Source organism: Scardinius erythrophthalmus (genome assembly GCF_964197995.2).
Source record: "Scardinius erythrophthalmus genome assembly, chromosome: 16".
NCBI classification, from domain to species: Eukaryota; Metazoa; Chordata; class Actinopteri; order Cypriniformes; family Leuciscidae; genus Scardinius; species Scardinius erythrophthalmus.
The window spans coordinates 39,210,437-39,237,759 of NC_138236.1; the positions used below are offsets into that span (position 1 = coordinate 39,210,437).

Below are 27,323 nucleotides of genomic sequence, written 5' to 3' on the forward strand. Positions count from 1 at the left end.
TGCAAAGCTGACGTTGGTAAAAGGGCGCTTGCGAAGCCTCGTGATTGGACGCTACAGAAAGGTTTGGAGGCGACGTCACCATGGCGTAATTAATATTCATGAGCCAATCCTTCGGCGTTGTAGGGCTCCCTGCCAAAACCTCCGTGTGTGTGTGTGTGTGTGTGTGTGTGTGTTCAGCGTGTAAGTACAGTCAGAATGCGAGAACAGGGAGATGTCTAATGCGACTCCACTAAATGGTAAGAAAACAGTGCTCTCGGTTAAATATCAGTTTAAACAAACTAAACATACACAGCTAACGTTACATGTAGGAAACACCGACCGTGCGTCTCTTCTGGTCATCCGCTTTTAAATAACTCAGTTCTTCTGGTTTTCACAGTGAAGTGTGTGTGTGTGTGTGTGTGTGTGTGTGTGTGTGTGTGTGTGTGTGTGTGTGTGTGTGTTTGTTTAGTGTGACACACAGACCTAGACCTTTGATGTAGAAGTATAAAGAGTAATCCTCTGATCTGAGCTTGTGTGTTCTGTATGAATGTAAGTTACACCTGACAGTCTCACAGTCAGCTTTATAAACCGTGTGTGTGTGTTTGCTTGTATCTTTTTTTCCTTTTCTCCATTTATACATTGTTTATTTATGTGTTATTGCTGGTATAATAATGTGTTATTATGGTGTATTTGACCTTAGGGACCTGCAGCGTAACATTTTCTCTATAAAAATCTGTTTAATATCATTATAGATGCCTTAGCCTGGAGATTATATGGGATATTTGCTCTTTTAAAATTCATTTGTCAAACCAAAGGACTATTTATATTACATCAGAAGAAATTAAAATGCATGAAAAGCTAATTACATAATCTAAAATAAATATTTAAAAGTCTGGGAGCCACATAGAAAGTCTGGGAAATAAAAATCAGATTTTGATTCAGATTCTGTTTCTATAGGTCATAATCTACGCATTTAAACTCCTTCGTACGGCAGGCAGAATTTCTTCTCTCCATTTTGCTCTTTGTAAATTGTTCAAGTAAATTTTATTTTAAATTGTTCTGACAATTCAAAATAATTCTACACATAGGCCTACACTTTATATATATATATATATATATATATATATATATATATATATACACTGTACAATATAATTATCATGATGTTTAAGATATGATACGTTTATATGCATGTTTTTTTATCACGTGGAGTCGTGGACTGATGATTTTAGAAATAAGTATCTCTAGTCCATTCCAAGGTCACAAAAATGAACTTTTCGTTCAGAAACGACTGCATAATATCCATGCGTCGAATCTGAATCAGTGTGATCAAACACAACATGAGCACGTGAGGCTTTAAGGTTTAACTAAACTAAAATCGTCTGGTGAGTCTAAATGAGCCGACCGAACTTTACTGTGTTAAAGCAGTTTTAGCTCAAGCCATTGCTTTGACAGTTCCTGAGTGTGTGAAAGCGTGAGAAAACGGGCGTTTGTTTTGGCCCCGCCCACATTCCTCTCGTATGACATCATCGCAGGGTTCATGATGTCATCACAGTCGGACTCTGACCTGATCTCTCCGCTCGTTATCAGAACAGATCATTTCCCACAGATTGCTGTAAGAAACTAAGGTTACACTTTATTTTAAGGTGTCGTTGTTACAGTGTAATTATACATTTAAGCACTGAGTAATATTAGTTAACTACATGTGCTTACTATAGGGTTATAGGATTGGGATGGGTGTTTGGTTGAGGGTTAATTGCATGTAATTTATAGTTATTACTACAGTAACTACATGTAACGTGTGTAACAATGACACTGTAAAATAAAGTGTTTCTGAAACTTTTCTGCAGCTGCACAGTAGGCATGAAGGGTACAGGTCTGAGGTGGTTTCGATCCTTTATAAGAGAGAGATATGCTTCAGTCAAGTGTCCCGCAAGGGTCTGCTCTCTCTCCAACACTTTTTCTCTGTGCTTGCTCCCCCTGGGTAGCATGTTTAGAAAGCATGGCGTATCATTCCACTGTTTCGCCGACGACACTCAATTGTATTTACCACTAAGACACCCGACAAAATCTTTGGATTGTCTTTTAGCTTGCCTAAATGATGTTAAAAACTGGATGGCAAAAAATGTCTTAATGTTAAACGAGGACGAAACGGAGGTCATTGTGTTTAACGTCGGTACGAGATTTAGGCATCCAAACAGATGATAACCTAAAAATGGAGGAACATTTGGTGGTACGTGCTTGTTTTTATAATCTGTGTCTCCTCGCAAAAACGAAACCTTTCCTATCTAATGTAGATGTCGAAAAGTTTATTCATACTTCTGTGATATCGCGTCTCGGTTTCTGCAACTCCCTCTACTGTGGCATTTCTGCCGCATCCCTGCCCGTTTACACTCGGTGCCAAATGCTGCGGCGAGGCTGTTAAAGAGAAGAGGACTAAGAAATACGACTGCATTACTCTGATTTTAGCTAATTTGAGCTGGCTCCCCGTTCATCTTAAGAGTCAAATACAAGATTTTAATTAGGGGTGCACGATTCAGAAAATTTCACGATTCGATACCGATTTTTAGTCTCAAGATTCGATTCAAAATCGATTTTCGATTCAAAAAACGATTCACAGTATGTAAATGTAGTTGACTTTTTCCTGTGTGATTGCAGTAGACATACAATTTAAAAGAAAAGAAATAACAAATTAAATGAAGTTTGATATTACTTTGTCTTCATAAAAACTTTTGCAACTAAACAGTGCAAAGTACCAAGCTTTGGCCAGCTTTCAAATACATTTAATTCAAGTTTAAAATAAAACTTAAATATATATATATTTTTTTTACATTTAGCTTTAAAGTGCTGTAGTCAGATCAAACAAACAATACTGCTAAATGTAGTTTAAGGAGTAGGCTATTGACGGCAAAATAGGCTTCAGAATATTTCGTTCTGTATTGACAGGTGCAATTTTTGAAAATCGATAAAAAAAATACAATAAGCCTACATTATATCTGCATTTATGTCAAAACCTAGACTTTCAAACATCAAAATGTCATTCATTAATATGAATATTCGTGTCAAAACGACTTATAAACATTCTATTTTGCCTGGAAACGCTTCCAACACGCTTGCGTGTCGCGAGAAAAATAGGCGTCGGTTCTATTTCTAGCACGCACGCGTTTTCCGCACGACTCGGGCCACACCTGAGACGCGCGTGTCACGCAGGCTGTGTGCAAGCTAACCTTTTAACACGGGAGCCGAAATAAAAACAGACACGCCACACAGCCAGCCTTCCTTCTGCTCCGCTTCGGCTGCACTTTTTCTTTTGGCTATGACAAGAGTGTGCAGGCGTAAGTGTGAATTCGATGCAGCGCCATGGGAATGACAAGCTAAACTCATTTCAGGACAATACCAAAAAATATATATTTCAAAAAAAAAAAAAAAAAACAAGAATCGATTTTTGGAATTCTATGAATCGATTTTGAATCGGTGAAGTTTGAATCGCGATTCATATGTGAATCGATTTTTTTGCCCACCCCAAATTTTAATGTTTGTATATAAATCGCTACATAATCAGGGGCCCCGTGTACCTTGCAAACCTTTTGATTCCTCATAATCCCCAGAGATCATTGCGCTCAGAAAATCATAAACTTCTTGTCGTACCAAGGACCAAACGCCTAAAGGCGATCGCGCTTTCGCTGTTATGGGACCGAGATTAAGGAATGAGCCGCCTTTATCTGTTAGATCTGCTCAATCTATATCAGTTTTTAAGAACCCGCTCAAGGCCCATTTACCACTGACCGCTTATAATAGGTCATTTCAGTGTGTGGTATATGTGGTGTCTGTGGCGTGAGATTTGTTACTGTGTATGTTTGATATCTTTTATTTGTTTTTTATTTGAATGTAAAGCAACCTTTGGGCAACCTCGGTTGCATTTAGCAGTGCTAGGCTATATAAAGAAAGAAAGAAAGCTGCTTGAATTTGACTTTTGGAAATGTAAGTCTTGGAAAACCCTTGTATTTCTGGAAAGGTCCTTGAAAAGTGCTTGCATTATTGAAAGACAATAGGCTATATTAGAAAGTAGTGTTTAATTTTATTGATAAAACAATCTTTTCTCACCCGTCTGATACTGAGATAGACCCATTTCAAATGGCTACGATAATTCAAGTATTTGATACAGCTGTGAACTTTTTAGAATTTGAAACATAATAAAGATATTGTTTGATAAGTGAGATCTCTGATTTTAATCCTTGAAAACCAGAAAAGTGCTTGAAAAGTCCTGGAATTTCACTTCACAGCATCTGTACGAGGCCTGGAGCTGTAGACTGGTTTATTGTGGGTTACGGCTTCAGGAAACTATTAATGAAGGACTTGTGTGTGTGTAACGCTGTGTACTAATCTGAGCTAATCTTCTGTCTCCACGTTTGCAGGGAAAGCCGACGGCGTCGGACAGAAGAAAGAGGACGGTGTGTGTGAGAGGTACGTTTCACACTCTTAGCGTTTACATTAGTTCATAAATCTGCAGTTATAGCAGCTTAAACATCGTATATATAGTTATAACATGACCATTCCTGGCTGTTCTTGATTTAAAGCCGGGCTTATTCAACACCTCGTCGTGTTTTAATGCGGCCGTCCGATTGATCTCGAGGAAATCTCCGCTAGGCATATTTTCATGTTTCCAAAACATGTTTTTTTATTTAACGCCGTGTGTTTAGGACAGTAATTTGCAGACTAATCTTCAGTCACCAAAAACAAGATGCATGATGTCATACAGTGTAGAAGAGAAATCAGCGATGAAAACAAACCTTCAGAAAGTTAAAGTCTGCTTTATTCTCTTTAAGGAGTTTTTAAATGTTCAATCCCCAGTTTTCCTCATTTCTAATAGCTCTACAAAACCGCTATGGTTTGATTTTCAAGGTGAGGTTAATAATCTGTTAGTTAAGAGTGTGAAGTCGCGTTTTAACCTCAAAACAATACTTTAATACTGTTTATTTACTGTAAGAGTCCTGATGTAAGATATCATTAGTTGTTTCATCATACCTAACTCAGTGTTTTTGACCACAGCTGCATGTATGTGAGCAAAATACAGTAAAAACAGTCAAATATTATTAGTATGTAAATCATCTGTTTTCTATGTGAATATATATTAAAGTGTAATTTATTCCTGTGATCAAAGCATCATTACTCCAGTCTTCAGTGTCACATGATCCTTCAGAAATCACTCTAATATGAGGAGTTGATGCTCAAGAAACATTTATGATTATTATCCGTGTTGAAAACAGGCGTGCTGCTTCATATGTTTATTTTTCAGGATTATTCGATGAATCGAAAGTTCAAAAGAACAGCGTTAATGTGAAATAGAAACTTGTGTAACATTATAAATGTCTTTATGATCATTTTAAAGCATCCTGGTATGACTCCTGTGTTCCCCTGTGTGTTCCTGGACTCTTATGTTATTTCCTGTCTTGCTCCATGTTTTGCAGTACATTAATGTTGATGAGTCTCCCCAGGTGTTTCTCATTAGCCACGCCCCCTTGTTATCTCCCAGGTGTTTCTCATTAGCCACGCCCCCTTGTTATCTTGTTAAGCTCGTCTGCCTGTGTATATATCGCCCTTTGTTCTCCGTCAGTCGCTGAATGGACATTCCCTAGTTTAGTGTGTTTCCTCCTCTTCCGTGATTTCACCGGTTACTGTGTGTTCACACTTTAATAATCTGACCTGCACGTGGATCCGCTTCCCAGCCGGCTTCTGTGCCTGTCTCAAATGTTACACATCTTGAATAAAAGTCAAATATTTCTGTCATAAATCATTTCATCCGGGTTTGTTTCAGTCAGGAGAGAGGGAAGGGCGAGGGGAGAGATGACCTGATCCGAAACTCCCAGCACATCTTGTTAAATAAAGACCAGATGCTCGGGATGCCCCAGTTCGGCCTGCGGGATAACCTCATCAAATGTGAGCTCCTGAAGAACGAGGACGCCTACACATACATCCAGAACTACAGGTGTGGATCAGGGCCAGTTCTCATGCTTGAGGTCAAAGAGGACCGATTATGCGCTTCACAAAGTCTTGATGTTGTTTCAGGCTCTACTAGAACAGGTTTTCCTGCTTGAATGTTGATTATTCTCCTCATATTCTCCATTGTTGCGGCTCCTCTCTTCCCAGTCTGTCAGTAACGCTCTGTTTACTTCCTGTCTCTATGAAGCCCCTCCTTCTGAAAAGCACACTGTGCTCTGATTGGTCGGCTGGAGCAGTGTGTTGTGATTGGTCGAGTGCTTTGAGTGTGTTTGGGAAATGTCCCGCCCCTTACCATAACCGCCAGTTTAACACACTACTAACTAACTCAACCAGGCCCCGCCCCTTTATTCTGCACATGAATTATTTAAATGAGGAATATGACTTGTTCGTTCCCGGAAGAAACTCAAGACAACAATGGAGGCGTTTCAGGAGTTCAGAAACACTGACACTGAATGCATGAATGTTAATTTCTTGACATTACTGTGAAATATTGTTAACATTAGCTATAACAGTTATTCCCTGTTAAAAAGTGTGTTTTAGTGTTTCGTTTCCCTCCCACAAAACAATAAAATAAATAAAAATCATGAAAATTAATAATAAATAAGAAAATTTCTTTGCTCCAAATATTTTATTGACTAGAAATACCTTTTTGTGAGGAAAGTCATTTATTATTATGTACAATAATAATAATAACACTTATAAAATCACAAATTATTATGTAAACAGTAATCAGAAAAGACTGGAAAATTCATGAATATTTATGAGTCTACACTATTTAAGACTGATTTCACTGTACATTTAGTCGCCTTTATTTAGAAAACAAACTCAAAGATTGTCCCTGAAACCTATTAATTATAAATAACACTTTGAAACAATAACTATAACCAGAATTTTCAGTTAAACAGGTTTGTTTGTTACTCGTACCTTTTTCTATTTAGTGTACTTTGTTTTCCCTTAGAAATGCAGCAGTGACTCAACCTCGCCCCCTGTTGAGCGAAACCCTGTCCTACAGCTGCAAATACATGAAGAGTATTCATAAATCATAAGTATAGGCGCTCAAAGCTCTTCTTTAGGACAAAACGCATTAAGTCCAGAGTCAGAATGGCTTTATCATGCCTGTTTTGTTCTGACCCTGGCAGTCGTTCTCTCCGGCTCATCGTGAGCTTTCAGAATGCGTGAGATGTTTCTTAATTTAACCGGCAGCTTCTCTCTTTGGCTCGTGTTGTGGGATCTTTTGAATCACCGGCTCTGTTCTCATTGTGTGCCGACAGCTTCTTCTTGGGAACGTACAATGTGAACGGCCAGAATCCGAAGGAGAGTCTCAGTCCATGGCTGGCGTCCACCGCCACCCCTCCTGACTTCTACCTCGTGGGGTGAGGATCCGCATTAGTGTATTTATGACCCTGGACCACAAAACCAGTCTCGAGTCGCACGGGTATATTTGTATGGGTCAAAACTATTGATTTTTCTTTTATGCCAAAAATCATTAGGATATTAAGTAAAGATCATGTTGCATGAAGATATTTTGTACATTTCCTACTGTAAATATATAAAACATGTATTTGTGTGAGTGAATGCAGCACAATCGCCAACATAAATAAACAACTTTAAAGGAGATTTTCTCAATGTTTAGATTGTTTTGCACCCTCAGTTTCCAGATTTTCATTTAGTTGTATCTTATTTAAAAAAAAAAAAAATAAAAAGCTTATTTATTCAGCTTTCAGATGATGTATGAATCTCAATGTCACCCATGTGACTGGTTTTGTGGTCCAGGGTCACATTTATGATCACGTACACAGTGATGAAGATGTGAGTGTGATTCCCTGCTGTAGTTTCCAGGAGCTGGATCTCAGTAAGGAGGCGTTTCTCTTCAATGACACTCCTAAAGAGCCGGAGTGGCTGCAAGCCGTCAACAAGAGCCTCCATCCAGATGCCAAGTATGCTTTAGTAAGGACCTCCTCTGCCCTCGCACACATGAGCTAATGTTCAGATCGAACACAGAAGCACTGGTTTATTAGGAGAATAGCACCCTAACTAAACGAGAAGAGGCTTAGGCGACCAAACTATAAAACTCATCTTTGATCACCAAAATTACAATGTCTTCGTGCCTTAAAATATCTTGAATGTAACTCGATAGCCTGGCTCCGCCTTCCTACGTACTTCCGCTCAATTTTCATTTTCCCTCAGTGCTCCGTCTGGGTTTGTGGATATTCTTGGGTTTTCTCCGGTCAATTTTTTACCGGTCCAATCAGTGAACAGAGGGAGTGGCTGAGAACGATGACGTTGAGGTGCGCTAGTTTGAGTTGTAGACAAACATTAGCAACTGGTTATGGCGGATCCAGAGTGACTCTGGGCAGATCCAATAGTTTTAAACTTCAACAGAGTTCCCGCCTTCACGGAAGTTAACGCTTGTCAATGGAGAGAGGCCAGACTCTCTGTACAAATGAAATGTACGAGAGTCTGGTAGGACCAGGCTAGTAACTCGACACCCTTGCCTCATTTAGTATACGCGGTTCTATGAATATGCAAATGAGCCCCGCCTCCACTCACTCGCTCAGCTCAGAGATCCACTGGTTGACGATCACACGCTGATCTGATTGGTTACAAGGTAGTTTGTGACGTCAGAAACACCAGCGATTTCAAAGCGTGTTTTTGAGACTGTCTTTGGTTCACTGCAGTTTTAAGGAGCAAATACTCAGCAATGCTGTCGACTTATGAACTTACACATGCTTTGTCTTAAAGCAGATTAAAAACACCACATAGACACATAAACAACATTAAAAGCTGGATTTTCACCACAGGGGGACTTTAAACATTTTTTTAAAAAATTTACAGACTGCTTTTCGACACATTCATAATCATTACTTTTGCTGCGAAAAGCCTAATGCGTGCACTTGTGCGCTTAATATATATTTTAAAGGCTCATTATTACAGTTTATTGCTTTGTAATGAAGAGCAATGTTTCATATAATATCCTTTCTCAGCTCTGAAACTCAAACCATTTTCCGATGCCTCTCCTCAACCTTAAGTACTGTATAGATTTAAGTAAATAAATTAATATCATAATCGTCTGACTAGTCAACTAATGGCTTAAATGAACGACTACTAGTCAAATAGAAAATAATAATAATTTGTTACATTTATATAGCGCTTTTCTGGGTACTCAAAGTGCTTTACATGGAAGGGGGAATCTCCTCAACCACCACCAGTGTGCAGCATCGCCTGATGATGCGACGGCAGCCATAGTGCGCCAGAACGCCCACCACACACACACACCACACACCACACACACACACCAGCTAACTGGTGGAGAGGAGACAGAGTGATGAAGCCAGTCAGTATAGGGGGATGATTAGGAGGCCATGATGGACAGAGGCCAAGGGGCAGATTTGGCCAGGTCACCGGGGTTACACCCCTACTCTTTTCCGAAGGACATCCTGGGATTCAGGACCTCGGTTTATCGTCTCATCCGGAGGACGGTGCTCTTTGACAGTATACCCCATCACTACACTGGGGTGTTAGGACCCACACAGACCACAGGGTGAGCAGCGCCCCCTACTGGCCTCACTAACACCTCTCCCAGCAGCAACCTGGTTTTTCCATGAGTCTCCCATCGAGGTTCTGACCAGACTCAGCCCTGCTTATCTTCAGTGGGCGACCAGTCTTGGGCTACTGGGTGAAATGGTTGCTGGCATAAATCTGAAGTCGGGGAAGCCCTGTTTATTAGAATATGCGGCTGATATGGATGGCTTTCAATTTATTACAAACTTCTAACTAGTCTGTGGTAAATCTTGAATGCTTTAGAGCAACAGACTTAAGTTTGATCTCTTTTTAAAGACGACACTTCGCAGATTATTGCTGAAGTGAAAATACGTAAAAAAAAAGTTACAGAATTTTACGTTTGTTTTTATGAAAAATGCAAAAAAATATTTTTTCAATTTTTATATGAAATATATATTTTCAAAAACACCATTTATTCTAAAACTGCAAGAAAATCAAAGCCTAAGTCTAAACTAATTGTGTTCCAACTTTGAGCTTGACATCTCAAAAAAATGAGCTTTCAGGAAAATTGTGTTTGGCTGCAGTACCGAACGCTTCCACTGGATGAAATTCGTCTCCCATTCATTTCCATTTTTGACCACGATTAGAACATGTGTGACTATTTTTTTCAGGACCGTTTAACCTTTTCTAATCATGTCCATGATTTTTGTTTTTGTGTTCGTATAGCATGTGCCAAAGCCTTTTGCTAAGTTTAGTACCATTCAGATGAAGTAAACTATACTAAAGAATGTAAAATGACGAAGAGCACCCGAGGGTTAAATGTTTCACCCCTTTATTGCCCTTGTAAGAGTATTGCTGTGTGTTGTTCAGGTGAAGCTGGTGCGGCTGGTGGGAATCATGCTGTTGTTCTATGTGAAAGCGGAGCACGCGGCGCACATCTCTGAGATGGAGGCCGAGACCGTCGGCACAGGCGTCATGGGGCGCATGGTGAGTGTGTTAGAGGAGCGCATGGTGAGTGTGTTAGAGGAGCGCATGGTGAGTGTGTTAGAGGAGCGCATGGTGAGTGTGTTAGAGGAGCGCATGGTGAGTGTGTTAGAGGAGCGCATGGTGAGTGTGTTAGAGGAGCGCATGGTGAGTGTGTTAGAGGAGCGCATGGTGAGTGTGTTAGAGGAGCGCATGGTGAGTGTGTTAGAGGAGCGCATGGTGAGTGTGTTAGAGGAGCGCATGGTGAGTGTGTTAGAGGAGCGCATGGTGAGTGTGTTAGAGGAGCGCATGGTGAGTGTGTTAGAGGAGCGCATGGTGAGTGTGTTAGAGGAGCGCATGGTGAGTGTGTTATATGGGGCGCATGGTGAGTGTGTTAGAGGAGCGCATGGTGAGTGTGTTATATGGGGCGCATGGTGAGTGTGTTAGAGGAGCGCATGGTGAGTGTGTTAGAGGAGCGCATGGTGAGTGTGTTATATGGGGCGCATGGTGAGTGTGTTAGAGGAGCGCATGGTGAGTGTGTTAGAGGAGCGCATGGTGAGTGTGTTATATGGGGCGCATGGTGAGTGTGTTAGAGGAGCGCATGGTGAGTGTGTTATATGGGGCGCATGGTGAGTGTGTTAGAGGAGCGCATGGTGAGTGTGTTAGAGGAGCGCATGGTGAGTGTGTTATATGGGGCGCATGGTGAGTGTGTTAGAGGAGCGCATGGTGAGTGTGTTATATGGGGCGCATGGTGAGTGTGTTAGAGGAGCGCATGGTGAGTGTGTTATATGGGGCGCATGGTGAGTGTGTTAGAGGAGCGCATGGTGAGTGTGTTATATGGGGCGCATGGTGAGTGTGTTAGAGGAGCGCATGGTGAGTGTGTTAGAGGAGCGCATGGTGAGTGTGTTAGAGGAGCGCATGGTGAGTGTGTTATATGGGGCGCATGGTGAGTGTGTTAGAGGAGCGCATGGTGAGTGTGTTAGAGGAGCGCATGGTGAGTGTGTTATATGGGGCGCATGGTGAGTGTGTTAGAGGAGCGCATGGTGAGTGTGTTAGAGGAGCGCATGGTGAGTGTGTTAGAGGAGCGCATGGTGAGTGTGTTAGAGGAGCGCATGGTGAGTGTGTTAGAGGAGCGCATGGTGAGTGTGTTAGAGGAGCGCATGGTGAGTGTGTTATATGGGGCGCATGGTGAGTGTGTTAGAGGAGCGCATGGTGAGTGTGTTAGAGGAGCGCATGGTGAGTGTGTTATATGGGGCGCATGGTGAGTGTGTTAGAGGAGCGCATGGTGAGTGTGTTATATGGGGCGCATGGTGAGTGTGTTAGAGGAGCGCATGGTGAGTGTGTTAGAGGAGCGCATGGTGAGTGTGTTATATGGGGCGCATGGTGAGTGTGTTAGAGGAGCGCATGGTGAGTGTGTTATATGGGGCGCATGGTGAGTGTGTTAGAGGAGCGCATGGTGAGTGTGTTATATGGGGCGCATGGTGAGTGTGTTAGAGGAGCGCATGGTGAGTGTGTTAGAGGAGCGCTGAATGTAGACTAGGGCTGAAACGATTAGTCGACATTGTCGACAAATATCTTTGTTGTCGAGTAGTCGTTTGATCCCACGTGACCTAATGTAAGGGCCTGCAATATCCGCTACGGCGCTGTAGCGCTAGAGTGTAATGCAGCTGATAATTTTTTTGTTTATTTTTTTCTATTGAAAGAGAACCGAATATTTAACCAATGCTTAGAGAGCATTTGTGTGTGATTTGAGTTGGACAGAAATCTGAAAACTTAAAGAGAATGACCTGTTTAGTTGCTCAAAGTTCATTAAACCAACCATTTCAAAAGCTGAAGTGATTTTCTTTTTTTATATTATAGTTAGAATATGTATAACTCAGTGTTTTAACTAATTGAAAAGGCTGAATAATCGTTCCAAACTTACTGATTAGTCGGCGAAATAATCGACGATTAGTCGATTAATCGTTCTAATAACCGTTAGATTAATCGATTATCAAAATAATCGTTTGTTGCAGCCCTAATGTAGACAACCAAACAGCCTCACCTTAAAATAAAGTGTAACCTTGATGAGCTCCATTTTCTCATGCCTAGTTCTGCATGTTATATCGTGGCATATTAACATTACCATCTCTACAAAATGGACTCCAACTGTTCTCCAACTTCCTTCTCCTTTAGGGTAATAAAGGGGCAGTAGCCATTCGCTTCCAGTTTCACAACTCGGACATCTGTGTGGTGAACTCCCACCTCGCCGCGCACACCGACGAGTTTGAACGACGCAATCAGGACTTTAAGGACATTTGCCGGAGGATTCAGTTCCGGCAGGAGGACCCCTCGCTGCCCCCCCTCACCATCATGAAGCACAAGTATGAGCTAACACGACAGCCAACATGCAGCATATCTGGTTTAAAGGGGTGGTATAATGCCCTTTTGTAAAATATAATAGTCTTATAATGCCCTTTTGTAAAATATAATAGTCTTATAATGCCCTTTTGTAAAATATAATAGTCTTATAATGCCCTTTTGTAAAAAGATGTAAAATAAGTCTCTGATGTCCCCAGAGTGTGTATGTGAAGTTTTAGCTCAAAATACCCCACAGATATTTTTATATATCATGTTAAAATTGTCACTTTTTGAGGGTGAGCAAAAACACGCTGTTTTTGTGCCTGTCCCTTTAAATGCAAATGAGCTGCTGCTCCCGGCACAGAGGGCGGAGCTTCAACAGCTTGTGTGTGTGTGTGTGTGTGTGTGTTAGCAGCTCCTATTATCTCACACACACACGCACTGAAAATTTCAAAAACGTTTAGCCTTTTATGTTCAAACCGGAGTCGACAATGATGTAGAGACTCAAGAAGAAGTGACGACATGTAGAAGCAACAGGATGTTTCTGAATGGTTAGTTGATGAATTATGTTGCTGATGTGTAGTTATCTTCTAGTCATTGATTAGCATATTTTGTCATGATAATCTATAAATCGTGTTCAGGGGGCGGGGTTTATGTAAATGATAGGGTTGGTGATGTCACTGACCTGGGAGGAATGTGGTGTAGTCTCTACCAGCCGTTTGTTGTAGTCCTTAAAAAGTGATTTCTTTAAAAGCAAATATCTCCCTTTGCTCTGAGCATCGTAACTTTGCAGATGTTGTTTATGCTCAAACAGCAACATTACACACTAACTAAAGTTAAATAAAGTGAAATCATAATCAACCACCCATTTAATTAGAGACAATAGTCAGGTTTTCCCTGTTTAAGTCTTTTATGGTCAATGTTCTCTTCTTTTCCAGTGTTGTGTTATGGCTGGGAGATCTAAACTATCGATTAAGTGACCTTGAAGTCGATCATGTGAAGGAATTAATAGCTAAAAAGGAGTTTGAGACCCTGTGTAATCATGACCAGGTAACACTCGACACAGCTGCGGTTTCTCTGGATCATGTTGAGTCATATGGAAATATGAATGACTGTGTGTGTGTGTGTGTGTGTGTGTGTGTGTGTGTGTTTCAGCTGAAGCGGCAGATGGATGAGGAGGCTGTGTTTGTGGGATTCACGGAGGGAGAAATTGACTTCCAACCCACATACAAATATGACACTGGCTCAGATCAGTGGGACACAAGGTCAGAGAACACCACCACACATCATTTCCCCTGTCACACTTTCAATAAAAGAGCTAATATTCTCCACAACATACAATAAACGTACACATAGCAGTGTGCTAAAATCACATGTCCTTTTCACACGCAAGAAACACTGACTAACATTACAAGTGAACTAGGGCTGCACGATATTCAAGTGCAGTTTAATTATATAAATATATGCACTGCTTGTGTTACGGTTAAGCATGGCACAGGTTTACACGGTTTATTTACTGTGAGTGTGAATCAAGCCAATCTGACACACTAGAACATGAGTGTTTCCTATCATGAGCTTCACTTTGAAAAATGCAGAGAATACGTTTGCCAGGACACTGTCAGAATAAAAGCTTGATGGTTAAAGTCTGCATTAAATGGAAGTCGCACGGGTCTTTTCTCCCCTTTTGTGCCGTATATCCGAGCGAAACTCTTCTGGAACAAGAACAAATGTAGGGAACCCTCGTCATCAGAGAAGAGATGCTGCAAGAGGAAGTGATTCGGATTCAAGATTACCTAAAAATACAAGAATATTTAATTTTAATTTCATTAATGTTTCAAAATAAATAAAGATAGACAAATATATTAGTATTGTATTGTAAAGTTGTACCTTATTACAAAATTTTTCTTATTTTTTTTATTCTTATTTGTTTTATAATCACAAACAAATAAACAATTATTATTACTTCATAGTCATATTAAATGGGTCAAAAACAGTGGCAGGTCTTGCATACTGCAATACTAATACTCACAGAAAAGCAAAATATTGAAATGTCAGGTTTTTAAAAATATTATGCTGCCCTACGGTCTAAAGCAAATAAATAAATAAATACATTTAGAACATAATAAAAAGCTATACAAGTAGGAAATGGCAAGTGTTTGTAAAACAGTATTATTTCTGGTCTGATTGCTTAATCAAAGCAATGTTTTCTTTTTATTGCTGGTTTCCTTTATTATTATTATTCCCAGTTGATATAAACCATACATAAGAAAATGGTGAAATTTGGCACACTTATAGAGGTGGCCCTGAATAGTAATCTGACCAACTTTAGGGTTTCTAGGACCAACTCTATAGCGCCACCACCAGTTCAAATATTCACTTTTCTTTTTGTCATAACTTTTGAACCTTTTGTCCTTGAAACACATTTCTTAGTACAGCCGATTACTCTCCTCGTGCTGAAAAAACCTCTCCGATGATCATTGGACCAAGCCTCGCAGAAATGACTGAACAGAATTTTGATATTCCTTTTTGTTGAAAGGTTACAGTGATGTGAACCTAATATTGACTCTGAATTACATTAGATGATATATCTCTGCAATATATCATTATAGATGATATATCTCTGCAATAGTTCTATCTATCGAAACAAAACTTGGTACACTTCATCAACACCATGATCTGAGGGTGCGTGCCAAATTTGGAAACAGCGCCACCTACAGGTCATGAGATCCGAAAAATGGCTCAGTTTCTCACAACTTTTGAAATGTTTGTCAGAATGTTTGGTCATGGATCGGATCGGAAGAGTCACATGTCTGCCGTTTTGAAATTTGTCATAAATTGCAAAAAACGTGTTAATGCTTTGACGCATCAGCACAAAATTTCATCAACAGCATATCCTGAGGATACCCAAAACGTTTGAAGAAAGCATCGCCTAGAGTTCAGACGTTGTGTGATATTCATGTTCTTGATGTGGTTTAGCCCCATTATTTATTCCTGAGATCAAAGCTGAATGTTCAGCATCATTCCTCCAGTCCAGAGTCCTGCACGGGTCCGATTTTGTAAACCCGTACCCGCAGTGCTTCAAACCGCATCCGACCCGTTATCCGTCATCAGCACTAATTAAAATCCGCACCCGACCCGCTTAAAATAGAACCGACACCCGACCCGCACCCGAAATAAAATCAGTTTAGCCAATCACATTATAGACACAATTACAAAAATGTTTATTGCCAGGTCATACAGAAGTTATAACGACAATAGGGCTTGGGCGTCGTGACGTCATACTTGGCGTGGCGGCCATGTTGATGGCCTCGCGAATGTAAACATACAGCAAGTCGAACGAGGAGAAGCAGAGTTGGGAGAAAGAAAAAAGATGTTAAAATCCCGAAAAGGATGTGGAATTTACGGGATACGTTAAATAGGGAAGCCAGGGACCAGTAACGTTATGTGGACAAAATCGGCAAAAAAAAGTGTAGTTAGTAGCTGTCAACCCTCCCGTTTTTTTCCGGGTTTCTCACGTTTTTGAGCTCTTTTCCCGCTGTCTTCCCGTTTTAGTATTTTCCTATAAAATATCCCGAAAAATGAAAATTTCAACATTCATCTTTCTGTTGCTATCCCTCTGCTGACAGCAAAAATTCGTACTACAAAACTGCAGCATTAACTAAGCGAGTTGTGAAGCTAGGTCTAACGTGACTTTGCTTACAGATTGGCGTGAAATCGTGCTCTCACAACAACCACGCTGTTATCTTAAAAAGGCCAATATCACGCTAAGGTTGCCTTCAAGTAAGCAAAACGATGCTTTGAAAACATCTGTGTTTCTGGAAGGGCAAGGGAGTAGCAACAGGACAACAGTACAGAGACTGACAGGTCCGATGGAAGGGCTAACATTAATATTATGATAGTAAGTTATTCAAATACGGGATATTTTACAGGAAAATTTGTCCACATTACTTACTGGTCCCTGGTTTCCCTATTTAACGTATCCCGGTAAATTCCACATCCTTCACGGGATTTTAACATCTTTTTTCTTTCTCTCAACTCTGCTTCTCCTCGTTCGACTTGCTGTATGTTTACATTCGCGAGGCCATCAACATGGCCGCCATGCCAAGTATGACGTCACGACGCCCAAGCCCTATTAACACAAGGACAACTTCAGCCGAAGCTGTGTCAAAAGGCCGGTACATGAAGAACATGGCTAACATTACCACAAAACTGAGTAACAGACGTGGCTACAACACTATATCTGCCACGCAATTTCGTCTAGCCTAGGCTACATCTGACAATTTTGGGTTAAAACCTATTTTTTACAGTCTATGGTTCAAACACGCCCTGCACACCACTCATAAGTTACTGAACAGTGTTAAATTTGAAAAATACTGTTCGCTAGAACTGCTCGGTTTGTTACCAGTTATCTGCGTGCTTCCTCGGCGATGAAGTTCCACATGTGCGGCTATCCAACACGAAAATGCATGCAGCAAAGCCTTTCACAATATTGTTTTCTTCAGATAACTCCAAATTTCTCCCACACACTGGACTTGATTTTTGATGACGTATTGTCTACAACTTTACAATCTCCACTAGCTATTCTTTTCTTCAACTCCTCAGCATCCATCTCGATGACTGTAAGCAGATCGCGCGCGCGGTTATGGGGAATTTTTAAAAGTAAAAGTAACCTAGGTAACGTTATAGAGATCCTGGGAGGGCGTGGCGCTTGGGCACAAATAAACTTATGTGGATTTTAAATTATTTTATCAACTTGAAATACAGGAATATTTTTGTGTTCCTAAAAATATGCATATATTTTTACGTTTGCATGTGATTGTTTTAAACCCGTGTTTAGACCCGGGTTTCCCCCTTGTCCGACCCGACCCGCACCCGTATCCGACACAGTTGGATATTTTTCACCCGTTTGAGCAAAACACGTGCAGGACTCTACTCCAGTCTTCAGTGTCACATGATCCTGCAGAAATCATTCTAATATGTTGATTTGCTGCTCAAGAAACATACATGATTATTATCAGTGTTAAAAACACTTTATTTGTGTTTGTGTTTGTGTCTATGCAGTGAGAAGTGTCGAGTTCCTGCGTGGTGTGACCGCATCCTGTGGAGGGGGAAGGGCATAAAACAGCTTAATTACCAGAGTCACATGACCCTGAAGACCAGTGACCACAAACCCGTCAGCTCTCTGCTAGAGATAGGGGTGAGAACAGCAGACGTGACCGTACACACTCGTTCTCAGTAGGGTTGGGTCTCGCTTTAATTTTAACGATTCCGATTCTTAACGATTACTAATTTCGTTTCCAATTAGTAAAAAAAAAAAAAACTTAGATTTCATTCATATTTAGTCTTGTTGGAAAACATTTAATTGTAGCTGAATATCATGAACACAAATCTACAGGCTAGAGAACACTTACACAAGGAACGTTTGCCTGTGGTTTAAAAATACTATAGAAGAACAACTAGCCTCACTAATATACATGTCAAGCATTATTAAAGACAAGCAAACACTCAGTAATTAAAAAAACAACAAATAAAAAAATTAGTAATCGCAACAAATAGAGACAACTGAACGAAGATACGATTGAAATAAACAGTGTTTTAAGATTTTTGGTTATTCAGGTACAGAGACTGTAATCACATGTAAAATAACACTGCACTTTATAAATAAAATATACATTACAAATATAGTTACAAAAGTTATTCAGTCAAGAACGAGTGAATTTTCTCTGTCTTGTGTTATTTGATTAGTGTTATCATAGAGACGGCAGGAATATTAGTGTTATCATAGAGACGGCAGGAATATTAGTGTTATTATAGAGCGGGAATATTAGGCTGCTGTCACTTTAAGAGCTGCACAGATCCAGTATACTGATACACATGAACACAGAAAACAGCGAGTCGTCTCACGCTTGAACTATTTAAAGTCATATTGAAATGCTCACCAAGGAATCAATAAGAGGAATCGAAATTTTCATTTTATAATAAGTATCCGATTCCTGAAGTGGAATCGATTTTCGATCCCCAACCCTAATTCCCGGTCCCCTTACTGACATCTGCCGTGACTCTGCACAGATCAAGCTTGTGAACGACGAGTCCTACAAACGGACGTTCGAAGAGATCGTGAGGCGCATCGACAGACTGGAGAATGACTGTATCCCTTCAGTGTCGCTGTCTCAGAGAGAGGTGAGCAGTTTCCGTCCTCCGTCACCTGAAGTGTTTCATTATTCAGTCACTGATTTTTGACACATTTTACATTTACACTTCCAGTCTGGGGTCAGTAAGATTATATTCTTTTGAAAGAAAGTTATACTTTTATTCAGAAAGATCACATTAAATTAATCAGAAGTGACAGTAAAGACATTTATAATGTTACAAAAGATTATATATATATAAATAATAATAATCTTTTGAACTTTCTATTCATCAAAGAATCCTGAAAAATAAAATCAATTCCATTTCCACAAATTCTGCGGTTTTTGAACATTGATAATAATCATAAATGTTTCTTGAGCCTCAAATCATCATTAATACTGATTTCTGAAGGATCATGTGACACTGAAGACTGGAGTAATGATGCTGAAAGTTCAGGAATAAATGACATTTTACTATAGATTCACATAGAAAACTGCTGTTTTAAATTGTAATAATTTTTCACAATTTTTGTTTGTCTGTTTTTTTAGCTGTAACGCAAGTCAGTATTTACGTGTTTATCCTCTGAATGGAGAACGAATGCCTGATTGTCGTGTGTTTTGGTGTGTTTGTGCAGTTCCACTTCGAGCGTGTGAAGTTCATGCAGCATCAGGCCCAGACGGTGCGCGTGCACAACGACGGCCAGGTGCCGTGCCAGTTCGAGTTCATTCAGAAGCTGGACGAGCCGTTCTACTGCAAACCCTGGCTGACAGCACACCCGTGTAGAGGCTTCCTGGCCCAGGGTGAGACCGCCAAACCGCAGTCAGGGTCTGAAATGTACTTTTTCACACACCGGCCAGTTTGGCTACTAAATGTTTAAGTTACCGACCATTCAGAACTTCTACTAGCCAGAAAAAGAAGAAATAAACCAGATTAACTACATTACACACTAATATATATATATATATATATATATATATATATATATATATATATATATATATATATATACATAACACATATATATTAAATTTAGGATTTCACAGATTCATTTCTTATTCAAACAAAATTCTGTCATCCAGCATCTCCTCCTTCCTCTTTCATCCTCATCCTTTTCACCAAAAATGTGTTTTAGGTGGACAAAGAACATGTAGGATGTTGGAATCTAACAATGTGTTTTCTGTTCACCGAATGTTTTTTAATCTTCGCTATTGCTTCAGTGCAAATGAACAAGCGCTCGCCGTTATTTGTTGCGCAGTGACGCGTGTTCAGGTAAGCCAGATATGAGCAGATTCTGCACAATACTAATGTATTAAATATATCAGGATGAATCACGAGTATTTGCACTAAATCCACGCAGATTTGGCTTACACAAACTTCCCAGCAAAGTGAGTAAACATAATAAGTAATTAATGATATTAATGTGTTTACATGAGCCCTTTTCAGTCCGATTGAGCCGTCAATCCCATTACTAACGGGTTATTTGGTTGCATGTAAACATAGCCAGTGTGGTTTAGCACAACTCCTCATCTCAGATTAATAAAGAGTGTCTCACAACAACAAACACACAACAGTTGTTGAGAAATGTGGACGTCAGCTCCACTTGGATAAACATTGTACAAGATAGTTTAATGCTAATGACAAAACCAGTGAAATATCAACCGATTTGATAATAAATCAGTCATAATTTATTACCATTTTCTAAACTATAGTGAATATACTGTGATAGTGTGAGAAATGTTGAAGGTGTGTGAATAATTTTTGGTGTGACTGTATGTTCACCCTCTGTCAGTGTGAATATATCTATGAAGCAACTCTAAAACAATAGCCGTTACTGTTGTATTGAGATTGACTAGCACTGTTTCACACCCTCTTGCGTTAGTAATGTCATCAGTTATTTCACTCAGTTTCCTAACACAAGCAGGTGTGACACAAGAAGTTTCAACACCAAGTCATTTTTCTGTCCTCTCTTGCATCAGAACATGCTTGATCCTTCCCTCTCGTCCTGTGACAAATCCTTCCCTTGCGGGTCTAAATGACCGAAGCACTAACATTATACTTATTTTTTTTCTTTTCTTTTTTTTTTGGACAATATTTTTTCTTTTTTTTAATGCAATTTTTTGGAGATTTTTTTATTTTATTTAATTTTCTATTTACCTTTAAATTACAAGATTTAATCAATAAATAATAAATAAATAGTAATTTAAGCACATTCCTCACATTCTTTCAACTTAAATTCAAAATAACTCACAATTTCATGCATAAACCTTTTAATTCAGCTCTAAATATCTTACATTGGGTGTCTTTGCCGACCTTGTGTGGAAAAAATATGATATAATATGATATTTCATGACTCTTGCCACTAGATGGCCTTAGAGCTCTGTTCCGCTGGGTCCTAAAGCCAGTTTTTCTTCGGTATGCATTCAGATCAAGCGGCAACCTCCCCGTCTCTCTCTTGAAACCAACACGGAAGTGAGTTAAACTGCAATTCATTGACTGGCCGCTTGGGCTGGCTGCAGAAGTGAGTCAAATCTGTATCTCCCCCATGTTAAAATTACCAACTTTACAGCAGAAAAAAACATGTTTACAGCCTGGATCTCTATGTGGCTTTGGTCTATTCAGCTAATTTTGCCCTTCATAACAACTGTAAGGGGGGTGAATTTTTTTATAACTCATCCGTTTAGTTGATTAATATTTAAAGTTCTGCATAATTAAGGGTGTGGCCACTTGAGTGACAGGTGGATTCCCACTGATGTCAATGCTAGCCGTTTGTCTGCTGTTACTAGCCGTCACTTCACCTCAGCAAATGTTGCAGCTGAAGTTGCCTTCTCTGCAGTGTTTGTGCTTTTTTCCGGGATTATTTCATACAATTTAATATACCCATTACTTCGCCCACGGCTTAGGATTCCGTCGTCGTCATCGAGTATCGTTCGAGAGAACAACCAGCGCTGTGTTTCAGTTGTTTTCCTCTGTGAACATGCACTAATGGATGTCTGACAATTTCGTTGCTTTTTGGAGTTTTCAAATATAAAAACGTCAATAAAGGCTTGTTCGTTCTGCTCTCACGGAACAGATTATAATATGCTTATGTACCGTCAGATGAAATCCTGCAGGCGTCGGCGCTTTCTCTCATGCAATAAATGCACATCCTTGAATGAGCGCGGATTTTCTAGCGCATTTATTTGAACTTCATAGGCAATATATCTGTGGTTCCCTTACGAGAACGTTCTCTCGTACTGCGTTGAAAACGCTGTGGGAAAAGTCCTTTTCTCGAGAATATTGAAGCCTTTATTTTAAAACGCATTGCTGCAGCACATGCGAGAGCTAGAAGCTCGCGTGAGCGTGCTGATTGGCTTGTGCAAAGCAACTGCACGAACCAATGGCGGAACAGCAGAGGAGCGCGAGCCAATCGGGGCACTTGCCAGAGTCAAGCGCGCGAAACTGCACGTGACAGAAGAGTATAAATACACAGAGAATCCGCCATTTGACAGATTTTATCTCCTTCAGCTTTCGACTCACCTCGTCGCTGATTCTCTCCAGAGTGAAGCCGCTCGTCGTCGAACAGCCTTCCAGCGGAACTGCTTCGCATCTCGGCGTCTGCCAAGCTGAGCGTTTCCCTGTGGCATCCGACGAGTATCCTTTTTTCTAACTCAAAAGAGCATTCTAAGAGAGCAAATCGCTGTTTTCACAGCGCGCGGCGTTGTTTCAAATGCCGCTCACCGTGTGTGACTCATGCGGGGTCTCCCTGCACGCCTCTGACACACACTCTCGGTGTGTTGCCTGCCTCGGCCCTGAGCACGCCGAGGCAGCGCTCACTAAAGGCGGCTGCCTCCACTGTGACGGAATGCCTGTTGCCACGCTCCGTGCCAGATCTTCCGCCGCCTCGCTGAGTGTTCCCGCCCACCTTCCATCTCCGGCGCCCCGTGAGCCCCGTAGGAAGAAGCGGCGCGACCAGAGGCCTCCTGAACGCGCTCATCTGGACGAATGCACGCCGGGTCTCTCCCCGCACGCTTCGCCCGCGCCTTCATCTCCAGTCCTGTTCTCCCAGAGCGACCAACGCCCCTCTTCTGAAGCGGCAGGTCTCGTCTCTTTCGGTCTGTCAACAGAAGAACTGGACGACGCTGTTTCTATGGCAGCATCTGAAAGTGAGGAATGGTCGGGCTCCGCGGACCCCGCCCCCCTCTCTCAGCTGGATCCCACTGACACTCGAGCGAGCATTGACGCCGAACTCTTCCGTGTCATGTCTCGCGCTGTCGAAGAACTGGGACTCAACTGGCTTTCCCCAGGTGAGCCTACCAAAAGCCGCCTCGACGAATGGTACCTGCCGGGGCGCCAACAGGCCCCTCGTCAACGTGCCGCCCCCTTTATGCCCGAGGTCCATGATGAGCTCACTAAAAGCTGGCGCGCGCCCTTTTCAGCGCGAACGCGCTCTTCAGCTTCTTCAACGCTCTCCTCTGTCGACGGCGCTGAAGAGAAGGGGTATGTTTCTCTCCCTCCATTAGAGGAAGCGGTCGCTGCACACTTATGCCCCCCCACTGCTGGGAGTTGGAGGGCTAAATCCGTGCACCCCTCTAAGCCGTGCAGGACCACTTCGGCTCTCGCCAGCCGTGCTTATGCTGCCGCCGGTCAAGCCGCCTCTGCACTCCACGCTATGGCGACCCTGCAGGTGTTTCAAGCTAAGCTCCTCCGCACTATGGACGAGTCTGGCCCGGATCCAGACACCTTCAAAGACCTCAGGAGTGCTACAGATTTGGCGCTGAGGGCCACGAAGACCACCGCGCAAGCACTGGGCCGCAATATGTCTAGCCTGGTTGTCTTAGAGCGCCACCTGTGGCTCACTTTAACGGAGATCAGGGACGCTGACAAAACTGCCTTCCTCGACTCTCCAGTCTCTCCATCCGGTCTCTTCGGCCCTTCTGTAAGTGGCTTCGCTGATCGCTTCACGGAGGCTCAGAAAGCTTCAAGTGCTATGAGGCACTTCCTGCCCAAGCGCTCTAGCTCGGTCCAACGGCGCCCCAAGAGCACGCCGCGACCGGAAAAGCCCGCGTCTCAGGTTCTCCAGCCCCGCCCCGCGGCTGACACCACTCGACGCCTGAAGCCTGCAAAACGATTCCCGTTTCCCAGGCGCCAGGGCCCTCGACCGAAGCTGACGCTCGACCATGAGCCCAAGAAGCCGTCCTAACCGGCAGAAAAAGGGGTCTATGTCCCGCCGCGGCCGGACCAGCCCCGAAGATCGCTCGATTGCTTCTCACAGCCCCCTCTTCAGTTCAGGCGGCTGGAGCAGTTGTGTATGCAGACAATGGGCCCGTCACGTGTTACGCACCCCTGCACCCAAACGCTGTTTTAACGGCGACCCACACAGAGCACAAAACGAGCAAAATTTCTCCCCTGACTTCATATCAGTTCGAGCCCCCGTCTCTGGGCGTTCCAGATATGATGATGCCTTTGGCTCTTCGGGCTCTAGCCTGGCAGGCTATCCCAGGAGTTTCAAAATGGGTGATAAACATCATAAAGCACGGCTACTCGCTTCAGTTTGCACGCAGACCCCCGCGCTTTCGCGCTGTGGTTCAAACCTCGGTCAGCAGCACACTGTGTCATGTCCTCCGCACCGAAGTACTAAGTCTGCTAGCAAAAGGGGCTATCGAGAGGGTTCCTCCTTCTCTAAGCGAGTCAGGCTTTTACAGCCGTTACTTTCTCGTTCCGAAGAAAGACGGCGGCCTGAGGCCCATTTTAGATCTCAGACATCTGAACAAGGCTCTCATGTCACGGCCGTTCAGGATGCTCACGACCAGACATATACTGGCGCAAATTCGCCCAGGCGACTGGTTTTTCTCAGTAGATCTGAAAGACGCTTACTTTCACATTCAAGTGAATCCCCACCACAGGCCATTCTTGAGATTCGCCTTCGAGGGGCAGACATACCAGTACACGGTTCTACCGTTTGGACTGGCTCTGGCACCTCGTACATTCACGAAGTGCATGGATGCAGCTCTCTCCCCCCTGAGACAGCGGGGAATGCGCATTCTAAACTACCTCGACGACTGGCTCATTCTGACTCAGTCAGAGGCGGAGTCACATACTCACAAAGCCTGGCTCCTCAGCCATCTAGAATGTCTAGGGCTCAGGGTGAACTTTTCAAAGAGTATTCTGTCACCCAGCCAACGTATCATGTTCCTGGGGACAGTATTCGACTCCGTTCTTATGAGAGCATGGCCCTCCCCGGCCCGTGCTCTATCGATTCAGCGGCTCGCCGCATCGTTCACGGAGGGCTCTCATGCACCCCTCAGAACGTTTCAGAGGATCCTTGGCCTTATGGCCTCAGCATCATCAGTACTCCAACTAGGCCTACTGCGCATGCGTCCTCTTCAGCTATGGCTAGCACCTCGGGTGCCACCCCACGCCTGGCACTCAGGCCGATTGATTATCAAGGTGGATCAGCGCTGTGTTCAAGCCCTGGCCCCTTGGACGAACGCCAGCTGGTTTCAGCAGGGCGTGAGTATGGGGGTGGTCTCCAAGAGGAGGGTGATTTCAACAGACGCTTCCAACTTAGGTTGGGGAGCCCTGTACGAGGGCAGGCCTGCCTCCGGCCTCTGGTTGAGCTCGGAGAAACGCCTACACATCAACTGCCTCGAAATGAGGGCAGTTTTTCTGGCCCTGAAAACCTTCCTCCCATACCTGGCTGGACACCACGTATTGGTCCGGACGGACAACATGTCAGTGGTATCTTACATAAATCGCCAGGGCGGCCTCAGGTCCCGCAACCTGCTTGCCATAGCCACACAGCTACTGTTATGGGCTCACACCAATCTGCGCTCGCTCAGGGCAGCTCACGTGCCGGGCACGTTGAACACAGGAGCAGACATGCTCTCTCGGGGCAGGGTTCCCCCAGAGGAATGGTCTCTCCACCCTCAGACGATTCTCCTACTTTGGGAGGTCTTCGGGAAGGCGGAAGTAGATCTCTTCGCCTCAGAAGACAATCGTCACTGCCCAATCTTCTTTTCAAAGAGCAGGGATGCGTTGGCCCACGACTGGCCCAGCCTTCCCCTCTATGCGTTTCCTCCGGTCTCGATGCTCCCTCAGGTCATCGAACGGATCAGAGACACGAAATGCGCAGTGCTCCTGATAGCTCCTCTATGGCGAACCCAGTCTTGGTTCCCGGAGCTGATACGGCTGTCTGTGACAGACCCTTGGCCAATCCCAGTGAGGCGCGACCTCCTGGCTCAGGCCAGCAGGACTATATGGCATCCCCGTCCCGATTTGTGGGCCCTACACGCTTGGCCACTCAACGGGTACCCCAGGACCTCCCAGAGGGCGTCCTGAACACGATCAGGGAAGCTAGAGCTCCGTCTACCAGACGCCTCTACCACCATAAATGGTCAGTGTTTTCCAGCTGGTGTTTAGCTCGAAACCTCGACCCACACACTTGTGAAATTCCAAGAGTGCTATCCTTTCTCCAGGAGATGCTGGATGCGGGTCGCTCCCCCTCCACTCTCAAGGTATACGTAGCAGCCATTGCTGCACAGCATGTATTGGAAGCCGGAGCCTCCTTAGGAAAATGCGACCTTATAGTTCGCTTCCTTAAGGGCGCCAGAAGGCTTAACCCGCCTCGGCCGCCATCTGTCCCAGCATGGGACCTTTCTTTGGTTCTGCGGGCTCTTAAGGGACCTCCCTTTGAACCACTTCGGTCAGCCGACCTAAAACCTCTCTCCCTGAAAACCGCCCTGCTGTTGGCACTGGCGTCAGTCAAGAGAGTAAGTGACTTACAGGCGCTCTCTACTAGCGCTTCCTGTCTGGAATTCGGCCCCAATGACTCTAAGGTCATCCTTAGGCCAAGACATGGATATATTCCTAAGGTGCTCTCAACTCCGTTCAGAGCCCAGGTTATTTCTCTGTCAGCTCTTCCCATCTCAGAAGAGTTCAGTGATGTTCTCACACTCTGCCCTGTCAGAGCTTTGAGGATTTATTTAGAGCGTTCAGCCTCTTTCAGACAGTCTGAACAGCTTTTTGTTTGCTTCGGGGGCCGAACCAAAGGTCTTCCTGTCACGGAGCTCACGCTGTCCAGGTGGATAGTGGATGCCATTGCTCTGGCCTACACCTCACTGGGCCTTACATGTCCCATAGGTGTTAGAGCTCACTCCACGAGAGGCGTCGCCTCTTCGTGGGCCTGGTCAAGTGGTGTTCCTATCGAAGACATTTGTGCGGCGGCCGGATGGTCCGTCCCGTCCACATTTGTGAGATTTTACAACCTGGAAGTTCCTGCTCTGCAGGTACGAGTTCTCTCTATCTAAGCTCTGGCTCTGCGGACCCAGGCTAGTTTTGACATTCCTTCTGTCACATTGTGCGATGACCGGCTAGTCTGTTTCGTCCACATTTGTGAAACGTTACAACCCAAAAGTCCCTGCTCCGCAGGTACA

General features: G+C 43.1%; 2 protein-coding genes across 5 annotated transcripts in view; one reads left to right on the top strand and one right to left on the bottom strand.

The window, feature by feature from the left end:
• The window catches only part of LOC308704148 (NLR family CARD domain-containing protein 3-like), a 1,230,758-nt gene that overhangs the window by 980,367 nt on the left and 223,068 nt on the right, over positions 1 to 27,323 (bottom strand). The window lies entirely within an intron of this gene.
• inpp5b (inositol polyphosphate-5-phosphatase B) overlaps positions 1 to 27,323 on the top strand; it is a 51,317-nt gene that overhangs the window by 10,491 nt on the left and 13,503 nt on the right. For 3 of the 4 annotated variants that reach the window (XM_081388468.1, XM_081388465.1, XM_081388466.1), the window contains 11 exons: positions 4,395 to 4,443; positions 5,795 to 5,965; positions 7,251 to 7,352; positions 7,812 to 7,926; positions 10,351 to 10,467; positions 12,619 to 12,806; positions 13,722 to 13,833; positions 13,939 to 14,048; positions 17,845 to 17,980; positions 18,853 to 18,963; positions 19,547 to 19,712. In XM_081388468.1, coding sequence (XP_081244594.1) covers positions 4,395 to 4,443; positions 5,795 to 5,965; positions 7,251 to 7,352; positions 7,812 to 7,926; positions 10,351 to 10,467; positions 12,619 to 12,806; positions 13,722 to 13,833; positions 13,939 to 14,048; positions 17,845 to 17,980; positions 18,853 to 18,963; positions 19,547 to 19,712 — 1,377 coding nt within the window. Of the gene's footprint in view, positions 237 to 4,394; positions 4,444 to 5,794; positions 5,966 to 7,250; positions 7,353 to 7,811; positions 7,927 to 10,350; positions 10,468 to 12,618; positions 12,807 to 13,721; positions 13,834 to 13,938; positions 14,049 to 17,844; positions 17,981 to 18,852; positions 18,964 to 19,546; positions 19,713 to 27,323 lie in introns of all 4 variants that reach the window. The other variant, XM_081388467.1, reaches the window with a different exon arrangement.